Below are 25,320 nucleotides of genomic sequence, written 5' to 3' on the forward strand. Positions count from 1 at the left end.
CTCGATGGGTTTAAAAGTCTGTTAAGGGTATGTAGTAAAAATGATAATAGGAGCAACCAAAGCAAAACAATGGAAACTTCCCAAATTATATGTAATTGGATTACTTTCTACTTTTGGATTAAGGTCTGTTTTTTTAAAGCCAACTTTATTGAATAATTCCTAAACACACTAACAACCAAAAATACAAAAAAAATACTGTAAAAGCAAATCATTATATCAACATCAATACAATAATAACATCAGCTGTATTAATAGCTAACAGAAGTGCTTTAAACATGTGGCAAAGAAAAAGCAATAAATAACATCTGGACATGAATCAAAGGCAAAGGTGGCTCCTGAGTATTTTTCCTCCGGGTGCACTGAAAAAAATGACTTATTCAATATCTTCAACCTTCTAGCGTTTTTCATTATAGATGTTTTTTTCAAACTTAGATAAGAGCAGTCTCAGTTTATAGAAATAAATTACGATGTATCATACTTTTCAATCAAAAGCCCTTTCAGAAATAGAATACTAGTTACAGAAACATTTATTTGCATTCTCGCATATTATAAAGCTCCAGTCAATTAGTATTTTTTCAGTGAATTCCAAATGCAAGAAAAATACAAAATAAGACATCTAACAATCAAAACTGCAATTCAACAAGTAATTCAATTTAATCCAATGCCCATCTTTCAGGTATCTATAATGGAAAAAAACAGATAAGGCAGGAGAGAATTCGTAAACACTGCCCTTCAGAGTTACAATTACTGGCAGAGACAGGCGTGCAAACATGTACCTACAATACACAAGAGGACGAAATACATGCATCGGGAGCAAGGGGCACGAAACCAGGAGGAAGGTAAATCCATTCTAACTGGAGGGAAGGGGAGAGAAAGATGAGGGGAACATTGTAAAAGGCTCTCTAGAGGTGTCTGACCTGAGCCTGGAAGGCCAAGCAGACCTTCGATAGGCACGGAAGGGATGGAAAAGGGCATTCCCAGGCCCCAGGCTGGGGAAAGCACACGTGAAGGCACACAGGCAGGCAAGTGCCAGGAAGGCAGAAAGCCAATATGGGAACACAGTCTCTGCGGAGGAATACAGGGGGAATTAGGAAGGCCTGATGTTGTTAGCATTATATTCCACTATATTTAAAGGAAAATTAGTATCAGAAGCCAAAAACTGAGAAAAGTTATCATTTCTTAAAATAAACTTCCAAACTTTAACATATGTGTACTTTCTCTCTTTATAAATAAATAATGGAAAATAGAACAGCACGTGTTAAACTTTTTTAAGTATTCTGTGCAAAAATTTATGTGCACAGCACAAGTAACGTCTTATTTGATGAGGTAAAAAAAAATTTTAAGCAGCACATTTTGGCAGGCAACGGAAATGCAAATATCTTCAAATGTTATTGGCACATTCTGAACAAAAACTACATTAAAGGTTAATCCTAGTTCCAAAATCTATGTGTCACTGCTCACCAAGTTCAAAATCATAAATGTGTGCAATGCATTGTCTCAAATCAATTCCGTGGGGCATGGTCCCTTCCCTCAGAACACTTAAGCACTTAAAAAAAGAACTCTGGATGAGGTTTACTCCGTGCACTCTGCAATGAGGGCCCTGGAGGGAGGGACACTGTTAGGCTGTTGCTTCTCCAAAGTTTCTGGCACAAATATCTTCAACACTTCAAAAGCTTAATATACTGGGTGATGCTCGGAAAGCACACATCCCACAAACAAGATACATGCACCATTACCAAAGCGTGTCAGGGGTCAACAGACATTTCGTTTGACAACTGGAGTTGCCAACTGAATCAAATCATATCATGGGGGGCTGATCCAGAAGTGCTGATGAAGAATGGGAACAAGAGACAGCTGTTTTCACTTCGGACATTGTCCCCACCACTATGTGAAAGGGCTTTGAGCAATGCAAGTTTCTCTTGGGCCTTTGCCTGTATATCGTCGCCACCTGGCACTGCCACTCTCATCGGCCAGACCGATCTGTCCTCCTTGGAGCTGTAGAGAATGTCTGGTCCACTGAGGAGGAGAGTCCAGTCAGAATGTAACTTACTGTCCCACTCGTGCTTTACTATTATTGTGTTGCTGTTTTTCATGGCCCCTGAAAAGAAACAGCACAAAGGTGGGCCTCAACCACAGCCTCGGTCAAGGCCACGGAGGTGTCCTGCATGAACAGTATCAATCACACAGCTACATCAAAGCTGCTCCAAAATGGTTTCCGGGATCTGGCAATGATAATGTGTAAGTCGCAGAGATGACTAAGACAGTGGGTCTACCAAACAAGGACTTACCTTGGCGGATAAAAGTTTGGCTGGTGTCCAGCAAAATATCACAACCCTCTACGATCATTCTTTCTATGGCAAGGTTCTTCCTTATGTTTTCAGTGTCACTCACTTCATCATGCATTATCCTATAGACACAGCACAGACAGATCACAGTAAGAGATATTTTCTGTAGCCCTAGCAGGTATGCAAAGAATAGCTCCCTCTGGGAAGTTCAGTTTTGACTTGCATCAGTATAAAAGAGACTGCGGGGAGAGCAGACTTCCAGGCCTCAACAAGCCATGACCCAAACCAAAGCCAGTGTACATGATTCTAAATGACAAGCGGGTCACAAACCAATGAATACCCTGGGGAATGCAACAGGAAAGCAAAGTATTATTTTATGAACAGCAACCTTCATTGAAATTAGGATGCCATTTGTTAGAGGTAGAGCAAATTAGAGGACCTTATACCATTTATTCCATATAAGCTAAAGGAACACAGATGTAAATAATTCCTTGAAACACTGAAAAGTCACTGAAAAATGCAAAATATACATTCTCTAGCTTCTTGCCAAATATGAACACAAGGATTCCAATAAAGGTCGTTTTCCTATTATCCTGAAAGAAACATAAACCCAAATACAGCTATAATCTCAATTATATAAATTCACATGCTATAAAAACATTTTCAACAATATATTTTTTTCTTGGTTAAAATTAACATGTATTCTGATTCAGTGCCATCTGAAGAGCTAGCATTTAATATTCAGGTGAATCTGAGAAGCTGGTCTGTGTCTTGCTTCTTGTTACCTGGACATATATATTAGGTTTCCACAGAGACTAACTTGCTGCTTTCTCTAATCAAGGCTTTATTATGAGTTCTCCACATACCTGGACAGTTCCTCTAGTTTTGACTTAGCAAACTCCAGACTTTTCCTTTCCACATGCTCATGGGGTGTATGAGCTAGGAGTTCGTGAAGTGTGATGATATACCTGGGGATCTAAATGCAAAGGCCAGCATGAGCAAGAGGTCAGGATGAACAACACTGGGACACTCTCTACTGTGCCATCATCATGTCTGAGAAACTCATCTCTACCTTTACAGTTTTGAAACAAAGTATACTTCAAACCACACACACACACACACACACACACACACACACACACACACACTTCACCAAGAGCACAAAAAAAGAGTAACAAAATATTATGTTCCAGAGAAACAATTGTTTCTTTAGGTTTTTTAATATAATCATATATTTCTTAATCACAACTTTTGAAAATTGGTTCATGGGGAAACATACAGCTATAATCAAATCACAAGAATCTGTATTTTAGGTATATTTGTTCACAATTTTTTTTTAAATTCAGAATCCTACTGCAATATTCTGTTTAAGAATTAAAACTTGGGAGGAGAAGATATGTTCACCTTTATTACATTCTCATCCTACTTTACCTTAATTCATTCTTCTAGCAATAAAAAGTATTGTTTAATTAGATTATTTACTTGTAGTTTTGCTTATAGATAAACTATCTGAATTCTGTCAAAGGCAGAAACTCCACCAGGCCTATGAAGATGTTAATAGAACATAGTAGAGTTTTAATTAAAGTTATAGTGATTCTACCTATTTATTTATTTTAATTTTTATTTATTTTTGAGATCATGAGAGAGACAGAGCACGAGTGGGGGAAGGGTACAGAGACAGGGGAAACACAGAATCTGAAGCAGGCTCCAGCTGTCAGCTGTCCAGAACCCAAAGCAGGCTGAGCTGTCAGCACAGAGCCTGAAGTGGGGCTCGAACCCACAAACCTTGAGATCATGACCTGAGCCGAAGTCATATGCCTAACTGACTCAGCCACCTAGGTACCCCTCTACATATTTGTTTTTTACTGGCTTACAAACTAAAATCTTTTAGAAAGCTGGGGCAGTGGGCTTAATTATAATACCAACACACATGAACAACAGGCACCATAACCCCACCTGTTATGGGTCAGATTGGAGCTCAAGGTTTGCACGTACACCTAAACCTCCAGCAACAAAAGGGGAATTTGCCCATTTTACACAGATAAGGAAACAAAGTGTGAAGAGGTCTGGTAACTTGCCCAAGGTGGTGTCACAGCAAATGACAGAGCCAGCCATGATCATGGTGGCTCTGACCAATGCAGGAACCCACGGGGTCTCTTCTCTGGGGCCTGAGGTCTCTCTAGGCCCTTGAAAGGCCTTCTAAGAATGAAGAAAGTGAAACAGCCTCCCAGGGTACTATGGCTAGCTCCTTCCGTCCAGTCCTGAGGTGCTGGCAGCTCTGCCCACGGATCTGCTGTTGCTCTTGTGCAGGTGGTGGCCTTCACCGGGTTACTTACTGATGTTTACTGAGGGCCCATGTTTAGGCATGAGCACAAAGGGCAGTGCCACAGCACACACACGGCTCTGCAGCTGATATTCTGGGATCAGGTCCTAAGGAATGTCATCATATTAAGGTTTTGGAACTTCAGACAGACTCCTGATAGGAGGGAGACCCCTCCCCTGTAAGACACATGGAGGGCACTTTCTGCCTCTCCATTCCATAAACTTCTCCTGGTAAAGGCTCTTGGGATACATACACTTTCAAATATCCCTTCTGCACAGTGCCAAGATGGATAACAGTTTGCCTCTAAGTCAGTAGTTCTATAAGAAAATCAAGGCAATCAACAGCTAATGTACTAAATTTTTCATAACAAAGAAGGTAGGAGTGGGAGAGCCTGACGCTTATAATGCATGCACTGAAAACCCACAAAACTAAGTTTAGTCAATAGCTTCAGGATCCTCCCCCATTAATTAAATCTATTTTAGAGAGCTCCTTGGCTAAGGTTCAAGTAGATAGATCTGAAATTCAGAAGCCGGTCCTTTCTACTTTCTGGTATAGGAACAAACAACCCTGAAACTGCCAAAAAGCAGGGAAAGGACATTCTGCAGAGAAGTGGATGGCTCTCCAAAGAGCTCGTGTGTATATTCAAGAACTGATTATAAATCTGTTCCCCCCAAACCCAAGAATCACAGTAAGTACTGTCTAGATGAATCATAATGCTCTTCTCAACTATGGAACAATACTTGTCACTTTATAGACATTAATTAGCCGGCTTGCCAATTACAGTAAATAGGTGGCTAGAGCCGCAAAAGGCTACTTTCCGGAGAACATCTAACAGCACTGTTCTTGTCAGGGGCAGATTTCATGATTGGCTTACCTATGGACTTATGAGCAGCTGAAGCCAATTTAAACAGTACCAGTCGAGCCACTGCCTTTGCTAATTAAAAATTACATTAATGACTACATTATTTTCCACAACAAATTTCTTGGCAACACTTGGACTATTTGTCTGATGGTTAAATTGAGGATAAATTAACTGCATCATCCAAATTCAACAATTCCTCTATGTTTCCATAGCTCAACATAGAATATCAACAGCAGCAAATGACTTACTTGACAAAGAGCCCAGTAAAAGTTCTACACATACACAGGCTAAAAGCTCCAATCACCTCTCCTCCTCTGTGCCTAACCCCTGCCCCCATATCTAGACTCAAGAAAAAGTCTGGTCAGAGGTCCCTTGGTAGCATGAACTAGCATGCAGAGGGAAGTAGAAACGGCTAGACCCTCCAAGGAAGCAAATGTTTTCACGACTATGTCACCTCATTTTTGAAAGAACCAAGAGGGAACAAGAGGGATAGAATGAACTCAGTAAGAGAAAACCTCCAAGCTTCTAGAAAGTGCAATTTCCCCTTCAGTGGTCCATAGGGTCACTCCTAGGGAGAAGGCAGAAGGAAGAGACACCAAGCAAACAAGACAAAGAAGAGGCACCAAGGAGAATGAGGCTGTTAGGTAGCACACTCTGATAGCTTCCTCTCTTGATCTATCCAGAATAGTGACAGGGCAGCAAAGAGATTAAGAGCTGTTCTTTCAGTTTACACATCTTGCAGTTTGGACCAATTCTGGCTAAATTCTTCAACTCTGAGGCTTCTCCTAGAAAAATGGCTCTCCTAAGCTGAGACCTTTGGTTACCCTGGTCTGTAAAAAGCCAGAGAACCTCAACATTTGACCCTTCAGCTAAATTGTAGGGTTTCGGGCCACCACAGTCTCAGGATGTGGGTTCCTAGACAAACACCAGGCTCCTTGCACCACCATTGTGTGATCCCCCCAGGATCACAGCCAGATAGCTAGAGCTCTGGGAGACAACTGGAGATCAGGTCCTCAATTTTAAGAGTAAGAAACAGAGATTTAGATTGGTTCAATTATTTTCCTGAATGCTATGACTGAAGAGTGAGCAAGACATCCAGGTCTCCTCAAGATTCGTAGTCCGATGGTCCTTTCCTGACATTGTAGGAATTCCTTGGGGTCAATCAAAATGCCAAGCCATTATTATTGGGCTTAAACTCCAGGGAAAAGGAGAGAGGGTGACAGAAGTGCATCTCAGCATTTTCAAGAAATCCAAAGGGTTTTCCAAGGCCCTATATTCGACTGTGTTTGGACACCTCCCCTACAGATCAAGTGTGGTTCTGTCTGTTGCTTTAAAACCCTGAGAAAATGACACCAAAGGGAAATTAAATAGCCCGTGGGAAGGCATTAGTGCACTGTCAGAAAGGGAGCTAGGTGCCTCCCAGAATGTTCCATGTGTCTTTCACAACCATTTCTTTGAATATTCACCTGAAATCGAGTTGCTGAAAAGACACAGTTTAGGGATTGTAATCATAATCTGGAGGTAACTGCCAAAGACACAGACAGAATCTCAGAACACTGCATTATATAAAACTTGTTTCACTATAAATAAAAGCTTAAATTATAATTTTTATAAGGTTAAAAAAAGCAACTTTTTGTTTTTGCTTTGAAGTTTTTCTTGTAAAATATTTCTTCAGAGAGGCAAAAAGTTCAAACAATTCAGTTCCATGAAAAAAACACAATACCATTATAAAGTTTCACTATATTTAAGTTGTTTCAAATACATCCTTTTGGTTTTTAAAAAATCTTGCTAAACCTCTGTGGTGACTTCCATGATTTCAAAAAGGATTGACAAACTTTAGGACAAACAATTATGAACCAGAGCAACATTTCTTTCTCAGGCTACAAAATGGTCAGCCAGGGTCAGCAATGCCTGCTCAGGGGGACAAAACTCTCTGCAGAAGCCCTAACACACATGATTAGGAGAATCGGTTTACCACATGACAATCTGGAGGCCTGGCCAGAAGCCCCATAAATTCCACAATAAGAACACTCAATGCCTTTCCAAAAGAGCAGAATCAACACTTTTCAAAGGAACAGGAGATTCAATTCACATTTGGGCCTCCTCTGTTCTCACTCAAGGACTCTTAACGGTAAAGCTCTAGATACAGGTAAGAACACAAGTATGTTTGATCCCTCCGGGTGCTCTAACACCCAAAAGTAAATGTCATGACAAGCCCCAGCCTCAATTCAGCAACCTGACTAGGGGCCAAGAGTCCCCAGGTCTAGCCAGTGCCTCCAGACCCTGTATTTTCATAGCCTCTGTGACCCAGAATGTCCTCTTTTTGCTATCCGGAGCTCCAGACAAACTCAAGACCAACTTCAACAGCAATTGTAACAGGGAGGGGAGGATGGGAAGGAAAACAAAGACTTTCCCAGCAGTCACTCCACCCCTCAGGAGCCTTTTATGCCACCAGCATATACTGGAACGTTTGCACAGCATCCTATTTCTGTAAACCTGATAATATTTTTAAACATGCTGGAGGAGGAGACTCCATGGAAGAAGTCTGTGTGGAATCTTTCTGTAAAGAGAAAACTGTGCTACTTTTCAAAAACCATTCCTGATTTAATTGCTTCAAAAATGCCTGGTTTAAAAAAAAAAATGCCTGCTTTTCTCCCATATGCTACACAGAGGGAAAATGTGTGGCATAAATTTGTTTCTCTCAGGGTCAAGCTCAGGACAGTTGATGCACATTTGCCATAATTCCACATGGGGCATACTTAAACTTGTCACTCTGGTCACCCTATGTTTCAGTACCACCAAACTGGAACCGATGACTTATAAAATGCATCCCAGATGACTTACCTGGAACATTGGATAGGTCAAGAATGTTTCCAGCATCCTCCCCTCACACGCGGGGTTGGCTTCGTACTGTTTTAAGAGTTTGTCGAAATCTCGGTTTTGCTTACAATTGGCAAGCACTTGGAGGCTGTACTGGTGATTACGCACAAATTCTTGATAAATGTTCAACATGGGGAGCAAAATATCAAACAGATCAGCTGGAAAAAAGAAGTAAACATGGCAGTTTTTCTTGGTCCTTGGTAAGTTATCTAAAACAAGGAGAGACTGTGTTCACTCAGTGGAAATGGCACAGAGTGGCTCCCAGCATCATGTGTCACACGTGCACAGGGCCCCCGTCCAGATGCTTGAATGACTGATTTGGTAGAATGCATGGGGGCAGGGGGAAGGGGGTGCACAGAGCCCAACTCTAGCCCCAAATGAACAATGACAGGCCAGGAGAAAGGGCTGAGAGGGCAATAAAACAGATTCCCAGTGCCTAAGGAAGCTCCCAGGTCAAGAGGGAAATTCAGACAGGTTAGGCTGACTAATGTTGAAGTTATTTTGCTTTAATTGTAGACACATTAAGAGAAAATCTTTTATCTCTAAAGCATGCACTTACCTAAAATTAAGGTAGGCCAGTTTGCTATCCTTGCCTTCAGTCCTTGATGAAATATTTCATGAAGAAACATAATTGTTTCACTATAAAAAATTGAAAAATAATATAATCTAGTCACTTCTTTGTCAAAGAAGTCCACTGAGTCCTTAAAGCCTTAATAAATACATGATTTACATGCCTCCCAGGGCCTCCAAATTGTATACACAATAATAACATGGATTATACTAGCCCTCATAAACCAATTTGTCTTTCAAACGATCTCGAAAATTCTGAGCTAGGCTTCAACTACTGGAAGACAGTAAACACCAAATCACTGGCATATAACCCTCTTCATTATGTTTGATAGCAACATCTTTCTACTGTTAGGATCTAATACTTCAACTGATAATCAAAAAATTAGTTATGATCCTTTTTCTCTTCAGTTTGATTCTAGATGATAACTAAGGGAAAAGACTCCCTCTTTCACTAAAATGAGTTTTGACAGGAAAGAGGGGAAAAGAATCCACAGCAAAGATTTGGCAGAACTCTACCATAACCACTCCTAAGACGCCCAAGATGGAAATGTAAAAGAATTCTCTGAAAAGGACTAAACCTACACAGAGATGCTATAAGGAGAACTATGCATAGAGATCCAAATCTCTACAAGGTTCAAGAAGAGCAGCTACCAAAGTAACTTTTGCTTTCTCCTCATTACAATTAATTCATTGGATTGAGCCTCTAAAGCCTTTTCTGAACTAGCACATCCTACACAATCAAATACATAATTATTCATGTAAGGGAGATATTCTGGTTTGTTGTAAGTCAAATTCAATTACAATAAACATCAATGGGAAATCCTTAACTTTTTCCAAATGGTCCATGAAACAAAATACATATGGCTTGAAGATGATAATTTGTTTTTCATTTATAGCAATTTTAACTAAGCAGTGTTTGTTGTTCAAGGATTTCAACCAAATCTAGTTTGGCAGATATTGGGGGTTTTTTTGTATTTTTTTATTTTTTAACATTTTTATTTATTTTTGAGAGACAGAAAGAGATGGAACACTAGTGGGGTAAGGGCAGACAGAGAGGGAGACACAGAATCTGAAGCAGGCTCCAGCTCTGAGCTGTCAGCACAGAGCCTGACAAGAGACTCGAGCCCACAAACTGTGAGATCATGACCTGAGCCAAAGTCTGACGCTCAACCGACTGAGCCACCAGGCGCCCTTAGTTTGGTAGATACTGTATGTTAGTCTTTCAACCTCCTTTCTATTCTCCTTTTAAGTGGACATGATGGAGAGCTACAGCTAAACTTCCCAGACTGCCTTGCAAATGAGGCTCTGAATGTAAATTCAGTTCCACCAGTTGCACCAATAGGTGCACCTGGTAAGACATGGAAAGTAGGAGAGGCCATCTGCCTATTGCTGAAAATCAGTCATGAAGATGTGAGTGTTTCAGGGGCAATTTCAGCACCCAGCTTCGGTGTTCTAGTTTCTAGGCAACAGCTTCCTAGACCTGAGAGGCAGATATGGTGGCAATGGCAGTGGCTGTAGTTTCCTAACTTCTGAATCACATCTACAGTGCTGTGCTCTTGAACTCAAAGCTCCAGGGGAGCAGCTCCCTGGCTTTGCTCTTCCAGCTCTTCCAAAGAATTGTATAAGCAGTGAAAATGTCTGCATAACTTAAGAGAAAATTACACAGTAATTTTGTCCTTAAACGTCCTTTGTCCTTAAAATGTCCTTCAATGCAGGCTGGGAGATGGACGAAATAAAGGAGATTAAGGGCACACTTCTTGTGTTGAGCACTGAGTGATGTACAGAATTATTGAGTCATTACACTGCACATCTGAAACTAATATAGCACTGTATGTCAACTAAACTTCAATAGTAAAATAAAATAAAACAAAGTAAAAAAAAATAAATGCATTAAAAAGCCTAATTCTTTAAAAAGCCAAATTAAAATATATTGCAGTAACTTTTTGTTCTTTTTCTTTTAAAAAAAATTTGTTTGACTAGAGTTGATACATAGTATTACGTTACCTTCAGGTGTACAACTTAGTGATCTGACAAGTTTATACCTTATACTATGCTCACCACAAGTATAACTACAGTATGTCCCATTACATCATTATTACAATACAAGTGACTGTATTCCTTATGCTCTGCCTTTTATTCCCATGACTTCTTCATCCCATAACTGGAGGCCTGTATCTCCCTCTCTCCCCTTCACCCATCTTGCCCAACTCCTCGACCCTCATCTGGCAACCACCAGTTTATTCTCTGTATTTATGGGTCCAATTCTGCTTTTTGTTTATTTATTTATTTTTAGATCCCACTAATGACTGCAATCATATGTGTATTTGTTTTTCTTAGTCTAACGTGTTTCAAGAAGCGCAACAGGTTCCAGGGCCATCCACACTCCTTCCGATGACACAAAGTCATCCCTTTCTATGACTTTGTAATATTTGATATTATTTGACAGTTTTTGATGTTTTCATGTTGTTTTTACTTTTGAACCATGTAAATTTCTTCAAAAACAAATAAATGTATTCAAAATAAATAAATAAGTAAATAGATGAATTAAAAAATAAATAAATAATTTTTAAGTAAAGCACCCAGGCACTCCCTTTCTCCCCTTCTCCTCTTCCCCTTGTTTATTTTTTCCATAGTGCTCATCACCATATAATATACTACATATTTCACTTATTTACTATTCATTGTCTTCCCACATCAAAATTTAAGTTACATGAAGGCAAGGATTTCTGCTTTGTTCACTGATGAACACTCAGCAGGAAGGACACTATAAATATTTATTGAGCAAATAAATTTGCTAGAGATTCTCAGGCCCCTTGTTAGTTTTTCTTCTTCCTAAAGTATGTCTGTATAAATTACATGTAAAGACCCATTACTCACTCCACCTCCCTCAGCTTATGAAGATTATCTTTCCCAACACACACATGCCTACACAATGACAAGAAAACATATGTCACACAAAGAAAAGACCCAGAAAACTAAATGCCATGATTCAAGATAAAGACATGTAAACTCACACAAATAATGAAACACAAATGATAACTTTCTTATTTTTAATATCATAAGCTCATAAAGGTGAACTTATGATTCCTATTCTTTTAAGAGTAAAGTAAAAATTCTTTTAAGAAATAGAAATGGGTTTTTCACATGACTCTTTGATTTACGCCAAGACAAACCTGTTGAGAAAAATGCTGCTGACATCATCATGGCTGATGGGAGGCTTCTTGGAGCTGGCCGCCATTCGCAGGGGCCGGAGGAAGCCATTGACCAGGATGTAGAGCTGGTGAACATACTCCGACTCAGCTTCAACCATGGTGAACACAATCTGGTTTCTCTTCCTCATGCTTTCAGCATGAGGAGAACAAATGTAATCCTGCACAATGGTCTTCCATTTCCTTCTACACAACCATCCTCTCATGAAGCTCTGAACCTACAGAACAACAACAGAAAGAATCTCAGGGAAGTGTGAGGCTGTCTTTGAATAAGCCTGTCAGTAAGGGTTTTCATTCCACACCATATAAAACACTGCTTTTTTGTTACACCGCTAATGGTCCCATCACTAGAGTAAATTGTGGCAGGCTTTTTCAGATAGCAGAAAAAATAGGATTTAAAAATAACATTTTTCTCAGTGTCACAAGTTTCTTCCATATCTTAAGCTCTTTAAGACTGCCAATATGCTAGTATCCAAAATCTATAAAGAGCTCACCAAACTCCACACCCGAAAAACAAATAACCCAGTGAAGAAATGGGCAGAAAACATGAATAGACACTTCTCTAAAGAAGACATCCGGATGGCCAACAGGCACATGAAAAGATGCTCAACGTCGCTCCTTATTAGGGAAATACAAATCAAAACCACACTCAGATATCACCTCACGCCAGTCAGAGTGGCCAAAATGAACAAATCAGGAGACTATAGATGCTGGAGAGGATGTCGAGAAACGGGAACCCTCTTGCACTGTTGGTGGGAATGCAAATTGGTGCAGCCACTCTGGAAAGCAGTGTGGAGGTTCCTCAGAAAATTAAAAATAGACCTACCCTATGACCCAGCAATAGCACTGCTAGGAATTTACCCAAGGGATACAGGAGTACTGATGCATAGGGGCACTTGTACCCCAATGTTTATAGCAGCACTCTCAACAATAGCCAAATTATGGAAAGAGCCTAAATGTCCATCAACTGATGAATGGATAAAGAAATTGTGGTTTATATACACAATGGAGTACTACGTGGCAATGAGAAAGAATGAAATACGGCCCTTTGTAGCAACATGGATGGAACTGGAGAGTGTGATGCTAAGTGAAATAAGCCATACAGAGAAAGACAGATACCATATGTTTTCACTCTTATGTGGATCCTGAGAAACTTAACAGAAACCCATGGGGGAGGGGAAGGAAAAAAAAAAAAAAAAAGAGGTTAGAGTGGAAGAGAGCTAAAGCCTAAGAGACTCTTAAAAACTGAGAACAAACTGAGGGTTGATGGGGGGTGGGAGGGAGGGGAGGGTGGGTGATGGATATTGAGGAGGGCACCTTTTGGGATGAGCACTGGGTGTTGTATGGAAACCAATTGGACAATAAATTTCATATATTGAAAAAAAATATTAACGTTCACAACAAAAAAAATTAAATTAAATTTTTAAAAAAAGACTGCCAATATGGACACCAGAATGTGATAATATTACATAATTAGTTATTAACATGTTAATAAAGAAATACATTGAAGGTTTATTCTTTAACAATATAAAATCAGATACTAAAAATTTTTAATTGTGTTAAAAAAGCACATAACATAAAATTTACCATCTTAACCATTTTTAAATGTATAGTTAGTTCAGTAGTGTTAAATATTTCACATTGTTGCATAACAGATTTCCAGAACTTCATCTTGCAAAACTGATACTCTATACCTACTGAACAACTCCCCACTTCTCCCTTCCCTCAGCCCCTGCTACCCACTATTTTACTTTCTACTGCTGTGAATTTAACCACTTTAGATAGCTCATGTAAGTAGAATCACACAGTATCTATCTTTTTGTGACTGGTTAATTTCACTTAGTATACTGTCCTCAAGGTTCATCCATGTTGTACCATGTGCTAGGATTCCCTCCCTGCTTACGGCTGAATAATATTCCATTGTATGTATATTTTGTTTATCCATTCATCTGCTGATAGATATTAGAGTTGCTTCCAACTCTCAGCAATTGTGAATAATGCTGCAGTGATCATGGGAGTGCAAATATCTCTTCCAGATCCTGTTTTCAATTCTTTTGGATCTATACCCAGAAGTGGAAATGCTGGATCATGTGGTAGCTCTATTTTTAATTTTTTGAGGAATGACCGTATTGCTTTCCACAGCAGTTGAACCACTTCACAATCCTACCAACAGTGCACAAAGGTTCCAATTTCTCAACATCCTTATCGACACTTAGTTTATTTTTTTTTATGGTAGTCATCCTAATGGGTGTGTGGTGACGTTACACTGTGGTTTTGATTTCTATTTCGCTGATGTTTAGTGATATTGAGCAGCTTTTCATATGTATATGACTTCTCCAAAGATCACATGTATATTATTTCATCTTTGGAGAAATGTCCGTTGCCCATTTTTAAATCAGGGTATTTGATTTGTTGTTATTGAGGATTTTTTTACAAAGCTTAAAAAAAAATAAGTGTTAGACATCAGCTCATCTGACCCCTTCTGTTTGTAGATGAGTAAACGAAATTTCATGGTAAGTCACACAGGAAAGATGCAATGAGAGTTGGCATTCTTTAACCTGCTTTTTGTTAACTCTACGGATTCTCTCTCAGCCACCCGGTGAAAACACATGTGAATGATTTGCAATGGAGATTATTTTGTGAAAAGAAACATGAAATATAATTAAAAATTGATTCTGTAGACAACATGATAGCCTCTAAAATTGATCTGAATTCCCTAGGTATGATTTGAAAAATAACACACAAACCTGTACGTTTTAGCCAACAAATATTTACTAAACATCTTTCAAGTGTCCAGGTAAATGCTGGGGGCTAGCCAGAAAGGTGCATGTCATAATCCTTAACCCCAAGGCTGAGCACTAACCTGCTGGGTAACTTTGAACTCCAGTCCTCTATTTTCTCACCTACAAAATAATGGACCAAAAAAAATCTGAAGTGCTTGCTAAATATAAAACAGTTATATGATTATTTATTAGGGTGTGTCATAGCTAAGTGGCAGATTCAGCCACAAAGCAGGTTGCAAATCCATATATGACTGACAGCATTAAATGACTACCAAATCTCTTTTTAGTATTATTGTTATCTAGTCAACATATTCTTACACTCCTTATTGTTTCCCTACTATTTCACCCGTATGGACTAAATTGTCATGTATTTAAACAACTGCTCTTCTGTTGCAATGTTTAAAATTCTTTCATTTACCTACCAATGTTGTCATGATACTATCAGTGTTAATGCAGGCATTCACACAGCTGTGATGCTTCAAACAATAAAAATTAGCCACATTTTAATAGAATTATGTGGGGGAATTTATATGCACATTATCTGGAGAAATCTAATGGAAACCTTCTTTGTCATATAATAAATTTCAATTTTTGGTTCCTTGAAGATAAAAAATCATGTTGATATTTGCCAAATCAGAATAGAGAAACTAATTCATTTAAAACACTTTTTGCCACACAGACATTAGAATGACTGGGCTATAAAGCACAACAGAATTAATTTCAAAGCCTACTTAACAAGTTCAAAAATATATTTTTTAATTGCTTGTACTGAGAAACAGGAAGGTAGAAAATGTAAAAAGCATTTATTTTATCACTATTCTTTCATTTAACAGAAATATTTTCAAAAATCACCTTAATCAAATTTTGTGTTAAACACAATCTTTGTGTTTACTTAGTCAGGTGTTGCCTGCTGAGCTGGTGTATTTTTCATACTAACAGACCAGTTTCTACAAAAAAAAAAAAAAATCCTGAAAACTGTACTTCACTCATCTCTTTGTTTATAGACAACTTCATACTACTAAAAGGCAAGAGCATTAATCTTGTAACAATAACATAAACTCAATTCAATTCAGAATGTTTTGAATTCTAAGAAATTAATGGTGGTATTTCACTTTTTATTCCTTAAAAACTGAAAACACTTCAATTTAGTTCTTAGAAGCATTTCTATATCAAACTCTGAGCAATGTTTTAAGTTTTGTTACAACTAAAGGGGAATAATTATGTAGCATAGAAAAAACAAGAATAAGAAAAACATTAAGATGAAATAAAGATTTGAAGGTATATATCCATAAAAAAAGTTCTATAACTGTGAAGCTTTTCACATAATGGTCACAAAGCTAAGTAGATGATTTACACAAGCGAATTAAGATAATAGAACTCAAAACCTAAAATGACATAAATCAAATACAGTAGACCAGAGTGAGTACCAGTGTCTGTTTAACTGCAAAAGTTGTACACAGGGGCACCTGGGTGGCTCAGTCGGTTAAGCGGCCAACTTCGGCTCAGGTCATGATCTCCCGGTCATGCCCCACATCAGGCTCTGTGCTGACAGCTCAGAGCCTGGAGCCTGCTTTGGATTCTGTGTCTTCCTCTCTCTCTGCCCCTCCCCTGCTCATGCTCTATCTCTCTGTCTCTCAAAAATAAATGAACATTAAAACAAATTTTTTTTTAAGTTGTACACAGGAATAAGTGACAGTTTAGTAAGAAGATCTGTTGATCGTGTGGATGTTAAACAAGAAAGTAATAATGATAATAAAACAGAAATCTGAGATGTATTTAGTTAATAGTCTCACATGTTCAAAAAAAATCCTTTCTAAATAAGCACTGAAATCTAAAGCTAAAAGAAATATTTTTAAAATGTCACTTAAAAATGCTCCCCTATACAGACAACAGAAACCAATTTGACAATAAATTTCATATTTAAAAAAATAAATTAAAAAAAATACTCCCCTAGGGGCATCTGGGTGGCTCAGTCAGTTAAACATCTGACTCTTTTTTTTTAATGTTTGTTTGTTTGTTTTGAGAGAGAGATAACACAAGCAGGGGGAGGGGCAAAAAGAGAGGGAGAGAGAGAATCCCAAGCAGGCTCTCTGCTACAAGCACAGAGCCTGACGCTGGGCTCGATCTGACAAACCAGGAGATCACAACCCAATCTGAAATCAAGAAGGGACACTCAACCAACTGAGCCACCCAGGCGCCCCAAGCCTCCCACTCTTGATTTCAGCTCGGGTCATGATCAAGCTCCTGAGATCAAGCTCCATGTTATGCTCCATGCTAAGCGTGGCATCTGCTTGGGATTCTCTCTCTTCCTCTCCCTCTGCCCCTCCCCGTCTCACAAGCATCTGCACACATGTACTCTCTCTCCCAAAAAACTAAATAAACATGAAAAAAATACTCCCCTAAAATATGAAAATAGCACAAAATCAGGAGGCTCTACAGCACTTACTAACCCAACTTAAGAACACTATTGTCTTAATGTCTGGTTTTGACATCCTTTCCACAGAGGGTCCATAAGGGGATTCCCAGAACTGGAAAAAAAATCTCAAGCTGAAACTTTTCCAAAGTAGCCATACCTGTATCACTCTGAAAGGCAAGTCTGAGAGCCATTAGAACAGATATACCAAGGTGATTCTCAGCTCAGGGACAGGGGAACAAAGACATCACTATAGGACAGACAACTGATCACCATGCTTTTCCAAAGCCAGAAACGCCCAATATCCTACCTTTTTAATCTTCTTGATATCTGGATCCTCATCCTCTTGATTACTTTGGTAAGGCCTCATTCGTTCCTTGGTTTTATTAAGAGCGATAATCTATAACACAAAATTGGCCCATTTCATGATTTGGGAAATACCAGCTTATAGCCATAACTCACAGGAGGTAATGCCTACAAGGTAGCTTAGGAGGTCCTCAGGAAACTTTTACTTTTTATGCATCCTTCCTTCCACTGGTTCTGAGTCAAGGAAAGAATGAACTTCACACCAAGTCTGTTCAGTTATGTTGCCAACAAAGGTGCTTATAGGAAGCAACTGTGGAAAGTGTGAACTGGGATCTGGGTTAGGAGAAAAGTTAGCCCCAAATTTGGCCCTGACTGCCAGTGATGACTAGGCCAAGGCCTTCAGGGGAGCTGAGTGACATACTGCTTGCCAATCTTGCCCAATGGCAGCTGCCTGTAATGCCCTGGGGTCCCCAAATGCAATGACATTCAGCCCAGAGCTCTTGTTCCCATAATCAGCCTGCAGCCTTCCACACAGGTACACAGAGTACAGCAGGCTCACAGGATTCCTTGGGAAAATGGTAACTGCAAACGGAACTTCAGAGCCCTGGGGTTGATCCAAGACAACCAAGAAAGGTGAAAAGGTAAAAAGGAGTGAAATGATCCAGGATCTCCTTATAGCTCCAACTCAGTTATGTAGTTATGTAGTTATGTGACCTGTGGGGCAATTCAAAACCAGATGGCTGCCCAAATACACTTAGCAACAAAAATCACTAGCCTACTGCTCAATTGCAGGCTCTTAGAAAGGTAAGAACCTACGCAACCTTACCAGCAAGCATTTGAAAAGTTAAGAATCATAATTGCTTCCTCTGACCTGTCTTTACATTTTGTCACCAGTAACAAATACACACTCTGCCATTTTCTGGCAGAGAAGTAGGAAAATAAAAGGAGTAGAAAATAAATTATGGCTCCTGACAAGCGACCACACAAGACGTACCTGCTACTGACAGTTTGGGGCTGCAAAATCTATATTCAGACTAAAATAGAACATAGTGAAGACAGATAAGCATGCCCAAAAAAATATTGGGGAACATTGCTTGGTGCTGAGTTTCTCTTGTGGAGTAAATGCCACTTAGCAGACAAGCATCTGCTCTGGCTTACTGTGGCAAAGAGAGAACACAATAATTTTGTCTTAAATTATAGTGCCTGATATAGTCTTTTAAAATGCAGGTTTGCTAAGTTTTCTGTTGTTGTTTTCACTCTATGAGATTTCAGGGTTGAATCGGGAAGTTAACAACACTAATGATACGGTGAACATGGTCTGCAGCTCATCACCAGAGAAGCAATCAGATCCCAGGTGGAATCAAGCTTATACTCATGCTCTGGAAACTGGAGGTGATGTACACAGGCAGAAGGAGGTGAAAACCTCTCACAGGATTCAGTGCATCTTGGAGGAAGGTATAAGGAAACAAAGAGGAAATCATTGTCCAATGACTGTAAAAGTAACAAGAAAGTTACTTTCCTTGTAACTCAGGGCTGAAGAGGCTCTTAGAACTTACAAATTTCTTGTAACTCAGGCCTGAGGATCCTGAATTGTTCTGTCAATGGGATACAATTAGTAGGAGGTTTCATCTGTCCTATTCTGCTCTTTGAAGCTAAGAAAATGCTAATGCACCTCTAGTCAGAAAAAGGGGGGAAATCTTGTTTTCCACATTCCTCTTCAGGTCTTCAGTTATCTACCGCTTTCCACGAGTAGTAAATAACACTCGGGTACACTTGGGTTTCTATATGTGGACAGAGGCACTTGTGAGCATGGGTGGATCCAGGACCACCACTGAGGCTGGAGATACAATGACCATGCTCTGTTCTCACTTGGGACAATCTCACAATCGGGGGGTGCAGGGCTTCGGAAGTTCACCCTCAGAGGGTGGGGGTGGAGATGGAGGGAGACAGGAATTCCAACTTGAGGAAATGCCTTATACTTCAACTCCAATGTGTTTTTCAAAATTCTAGGGGGAAGAAAGTTGAACTCCTTAGAATAGAGAAGCAGTAAAGTCTTCCTGACTTCATTTCTAGTCCTTCCTTAGTTATCATTTGGGAGTTTAATCTATGACAGATTCACAATTATCATTACTATTATAGTCAATCTAAAAACAGTTACATTTTATAATCAACTTCTGAATATCTGATCAAATGAAGGACATCAGGAGCACAAAATAATTAAAAAGCAGCATATTACTCTGGTATTTTAATATAGTGTATTTAACTAATTCTAACATAGACTAGATTTATTCTAACACAGATTAGTGGTCTGACCATGTACTCGCTGATGGCGAAGGAACCAAGTTTGGGAAGAAAATTTTGCCCTGATAGGCCTTATGTAATTTTGAGGAGATGGCAATAAATGCCTAACAATGAGGAGGAATCTAGTAACTGGGAAGTACCTCTGATTTAAGTCTTTCAATTTCTGTATCTTGATCTTCAAGTTGATGCCGGAGTTGGTTAGCTGCAATTTTTTCCGTCTCTACGATCTGAACTAGATGAATGTACTTCTGCATTAACACTTCTCTCTCAATCAAAATGTCTGCATAACTTAAGAGAAAATTACACAGTTAGTCAATGAGATACTGTTCTATGGCAGTTTCATATAGAACAGCATACAGTATATTTTAGAAAGAAACCATAAATGTAGTTTGATGGTTAACTCTGCTTTATGTAAATATTAATTTTGGGCTTGCATTTGGTATCATTTAACAATATACAATTTGAATCATTTTACATATCCCTTACTAAGCTAAGAGTTCATTTAACTATACAGAATTTGGATCATTGCTATTTTACATATCCTTCACTAAGAGGTCATTTAATGATGGCTGCCATTAGCAATTTTGCCATATAAGTCAGAAAAGTGCAAAGGAATTCTATCGTTTCATAAAGAAAAAGATGCTTCTCCTTTAACAAAAAACTGAGGTCTTGAATTGATGGTACACACTTGGTTCCCAGGGATGATACTCAAAAATATTTCATTAGCTAAGTCTCTAGACAATCAGAACAGGCCTGCCCCCAAGTAGAATGAGTGAAGCAACCATCAGAACAGGCACTGGCTGGAAGGGACTATGATGACTATACCAGTGACTACCAGCCCTGCTCGGCTCTCTTTAGGATCGTGAGACCATTAACATTTCTTTCACAAATCAACAGGAGCAAAATTTCATTCTAAAAATAAGTGTAGATTCTTGGGCCCTAACACCATCAGCCTCACCTGTTTCCATTTCTTTGGCCAAGTGTGTGGGAAGCCAAAACTCCCTCTTAGATTTTTACTGACTATGCAATTTGTAGCACCTGGAATTTTGCCTCTAGATCTTGTTGCACTATTTGAGGTGGTAAAAGGTATGTTCTCCATTCACGTAATCTTTCCCAAATGATCTGATAATTGTAATAATTAATAATTACTATTTATTGAGTGCCTCAGATGTCCCATATATATTCTCATTTTATCCCCCCAGCAACCCCAGGAGATAGGCTTTATCATCCCAATTGTACACAAAAAGATTTTAATCTTCACAGAGGTCACACAGCTAGTAAGTGGCAAGGTGGGATCAAATCAACATATGTTTGACCCTAAGCCAATGTTTTGTTTCATTTTTAAATGTTTATTTATTTTGGAGAGAGAGAGAGAGAGAGAGAAGAGAGAGAAAGAGAGAGGGACAGTGTGAGTGGGTAAAGGACAAAGAGAGAGGGAGACACACAATTTGAAGCAGGTTCCAGGCTCCAAGCTGTCAGCACGGAGCCCGATGCAGGGCTTGAACTCACGAACTGTGAGATCATGACCTGTACGAAGTCGGACGCTTAACCAACTGAGCCACCCAGGTGCCCCGACCCTAAGCCCATGTTCTTAACCACAAGCTAAACTGTTTCTCTAATAAGGAATATCACAATGAATATAAACAAGAATGTTGCAGCAGACATGTCCTGAGATACTGCCCAATCTTCTATTCACTTACCTCTTACCTCTTCGTTGAGAATTTGGGTCATAGCAGCCATGTTTTTACCACAAAATCTGCCCTCATGACTACATTACACTGGTCTAAAAAGAGGTAACTGGCCCAAGCTAAACCAACTAGAGTCTTTCTCCTTGGAGTCTGGTACTGTATCTCTTATCTGTTTGCTTGAACTGATATGATATAAATTTGGAAACTCTGGTTACCATTGTCAGGTAGCCGTATTTGGCCATATCATGCCAAACAAAGTGAGTCTGCTGAGAAAGAAAATAAGATGTTCAAGAAAACAGACATAAGAGAGACAGAAAGGTAACGACTATCTGTGTTCCTGTCAACTTGCTAGTTTCTGGTTCCTGACGCTCATGTTAATTGAATATAATTTTTACTCTTGGGTTCAGTGAGATATTAAAATTTCTGTCTAATAAGTTCTCCGCAACCTCAACTACTTTGAAATAGGTTTGTGTTACTTAGAACTAAAAGAGTCTTAAGACAATTCTAAAATCACAATTTTAGTTCAATGATCTCAACATCCTCAGCACTTACATCATGTGTGCTATTAGTGTTAGAAAAAAAACATAGTGTCAGCAATATTTTAAAGTCACTTGTTCTAAGAAATCACCCTAAGAGAGTAGAAAGAAAGGCTGTGTGAGTGGGAGGAGGTTAAAAAAAGAAGAAGAAAAAAAAGAGCAGAGTCTTCAGAGAGATACGCTTTTAGGAACTTTAAAAGGAGAAAATAGTAATAGAACATGAGAAAAGTAGCTATTATAATAAAAATTATGCCCTTCTCATCATTTTATCAGAAATATTCCAAATTTATTACTAATATATCAAATTGGTATTAGGTAGCAAAACAGTATTTTTTTTTTCTCTTATAAAAAGTCCAGTCCAGATTGTGTGGATGAGTTCATGCAGACTCATTACCCACATCTGTCTCCCTTCACTTCCAAGGCCTCACTGAAGTGCTAGGAAAATTATTTTCTGTTTAAAGAATGAAACCATAACAGCATTATAAAACAGGAAAATATGCCATCAACAGACCAGAAGTTTTAAGAAATTCCATGAAGAGGAAACCAAGTAGAATCCGAGTGGTGGGAAATTGAGAGCAGAGGAAACCACACAAGGAGACACCTCGCATAAGCACGCTTCCCACCAAGGTGGCCAGAGCTCCAAAGTTGGAATCAAAACATTCAAAGAAATGGAGTAAGGGGTGATCATTAGAGTCTTTCATTAAACAAGTGCCTTCACAACATCTGCAAGTTAGACTCCTCCTCTTCCCAACTCCCAAAGTAAAGAAATAAAAGGCACAACTGGCAGTAGTGACATGCCCTCAAGTCACAGCCCAGGATCTGCTCTCTGTAGGAAAAGGACCACGTCCTAAAGAAAGCTCCAAATGAGGATGCTAGACTCAGAGAGAACAAAGCTTGACTTTACACCAGACAGCCACTGTGGACAGAGAACCAGAAAAGGGTCAGCACTAAGAGGGACCAGGAGTGAAATACATGTATTCTTTTTCTATTGTGAACAAATTACCACAAGCTCCCTGGTTCAAAACAACACATGTTTCTTATCTCACAGTATCTGTGCATCAGGGGTCCAGGCTCAGTTTTAGCTGGGTCCTCAGCTCAGAGACTGACACGCCTAACACTGAGGTGTCAGTCAAGGTACATTCTCACCTGGAGGCTTGACTAGGGAAGAACCCACTTCCACGTTTATTCAGATTGTTGGGAAATTCATTTTCCTGAAGGTATACAACTCATGCAGCTTGGAGAGCATCTCTGACCCCAGAGATCTCTGACCCCAGTCTCTCCTTGAGGGCTTCCAACTGATTAATTCAGGCCCACCCAGGAAAATCCCATTTCATTAACTCAAAGCAACAGATTTTTAGGATCATAATTACGTCTGCAAAATCCCTTTTCCTTTGCCACATAATGTAACCTAATCAAGGGGGTGACCACTCGGCATGTTTGTCATTTACTAATGGCTAATAGCAAATCGCAGGTTCCAGCTGTACACACTGAAGGGTACTGGAATTACACAAGGGGGAATTCTAGCCAGCCTCCCCAGTGCCTGCCCACATACCTGAAAAGGAAGTCTGTATAAGTGACACAGATGTAAACACAGGCCAGCTACCTATAATAACCCACAAGGTCCTTCATTTAGAAGGAAAGATCACTTGAGACTTGGAAAAACCAACCCCCAAAAGAAAGGCCTCTGCAATTGGCAGTAGTACCTAAGACAGCCCTTAGTGATTCCTTCTTTCTGGTATTCATACCCTATGTAACCCCTTTCTCTTCAGTGTGAGATGGACCGGGGTGACTCACTTCCAAGGATTAGAATATGGCAAAAGTGATAGAACGGCACTTTCAAGATCAGTTTACAAGGAGACTTTGGCTTCCCTCTTGCTTACCTTCTCTTATTGTCCTACTGGTTTGTTCTGAGGAAGTCTACACCATGTTAAGAGCTGCTGTATGGAGAGGTCCACATAGACAGACACTGAGAGAGGCCTCTGGCCAATAGCTGATGAGGACAGGACCTGAGGCTTCAATGCAACAACTGATAAGGAAGTGAATCTTGTTAACAAACATGTGAGCAAACTTGGATGTGGATCCTTCCTCTTTGAGCCTTCAGATAAGACCTCCAAATTGTTGCCTTATGAGAGACCTTCAGGCAGAGACGCCCAGTTAATTCCTGACCCACAAACACTGTGGGAGGACAATAAAATGTTTGCTGTTTTAAGCACTGTGGGGTAAGTTGTTAAGCAACAATACATAAATAAATACAGCCCCAAATGAACAAACAGAAAATATAATAAACAAACAGGATAATCCAAACAACAGAGATATATTACCTTCAGAGAGATATGGAAGGATATTAGAGTCATAAGGTAACAAGGGGCTGCTATGGAAAAGAAGGAACTAGGTAACAAGAAGAGTTCTTGGAAACAAAAAATGATTATTAAAATTTCACAGGTCAATGAATGCGCTAAGTGATAAAGCAGACACGATTGAAAACTAAGCTAGGTGGCTGGAGACAGAAAGAACACTGAACAAGAACAACAAAAAGAAAAACACAAAGAGATTGGAAATGGGAAGAAAACCTGAGCAAAAATGAGTATAGATCCAAGAGATCTAATATCTACCTTATGGGAGTTCCAGAATGGGAAAAAACAGAGATTTGATGGGGAAGAAATAAGCAAGAAATGGAAGAAAACTTCCCTGAACTGAACACAGCACAGTTCAAAGAGAAAGCATAATCTAAATGCCAGACAGGATAAATGAAAAAATTTCATACCCTGATATATCCTGGTAAAATATCAGAGCTCTAAGGATAGGGAAAAATTATAAAAGCCTCCAAAGAGAAATCACAATTTATCTAAAGAAAGCAAGAATCAAAATGACATACTTGTCATCAGTTACCTGGGACACTAGATCACAGTAGAGAACTGAAGAAAAAGTCTGAACCCAAATTCCTACACCCAGGCAAGTGCCAGTTCAAGACAGAAGCAGTTTACTAATGATCACATTTACTATCAGAGAAAAATTATGAGGAGGCTCTCCAACCAAACAAAACAGAATACAAAGACAAGAGTTAACATGGAATGCAAGAATACAAGCCCGCAGAAGTAATAAAAAAAAAAAAATGCTAGAAAGAAATTAAAATATTCTCCTTCAAAAAGCAAGGACTCAACTGC

At 39.3% G+C, this 25,320-nt stretch overlaps 1 protein-coding gene across 2 annotated transcripts in view; it reads right to left on the reverse strand.

Annotated features, from left to right (window-relative positions):
- Positions 1-25,320, reverse strand: part of RASGRF2 (Ras protein specific guanine nucleotide releasing factor 2) — a 240,831-nt gene that overhangs the window by 127,788 nt on the left and 87,723 nt on the right. For both annotated transcript variants that reach the window (XM_019462875.2, XM_019462873.2), the window contains exons 3-9: positions 20,073-20,220; positions 17,636-17,725; positions 12,094-12,347; positions 8,910-8,989; positions 8,315-8,508; positions 3,152-3,261; positions 2,289-2,407 (exon numbers count right to left, since the gene is read on the reverse strand). In XM_019462875.2, coding sequence (XP_019318420.1) covers positions 2,289-2,407; positions 3,152-3,261; positions 8,315-8,508; positions 8,910-8,989; positions 12,094-12,347; positions 17,636-17,725; positions 20,073-20,220 — 995 coding nt within the window. The remainder of the gene's footprint in view (positions 1-2,288; positions 2,408-3,151; positions 3,262-8,314; positions 8,509-8,909; positions 8,990-12,093; positions 12,348-17,635; positions 17,726-20,072; positions 20,221-25,320) is intronic.

This window comes from Panthera pardus, unplaced genomic scaffold, assembly GCF_024362965.1.
Source record: "Panthera pardus isolate Hobbes unplaced genomic scaffold, ASM2436296v1 HiC_scaffold_2, whole genome shotgun sequence".
NCBI classification, from domain to species: domain Eukaryota; kingdom Metazoa; phylum Chordata; class Mammalia; order Carnivora; family Felidae; genus Panthera; species Panthera pardus.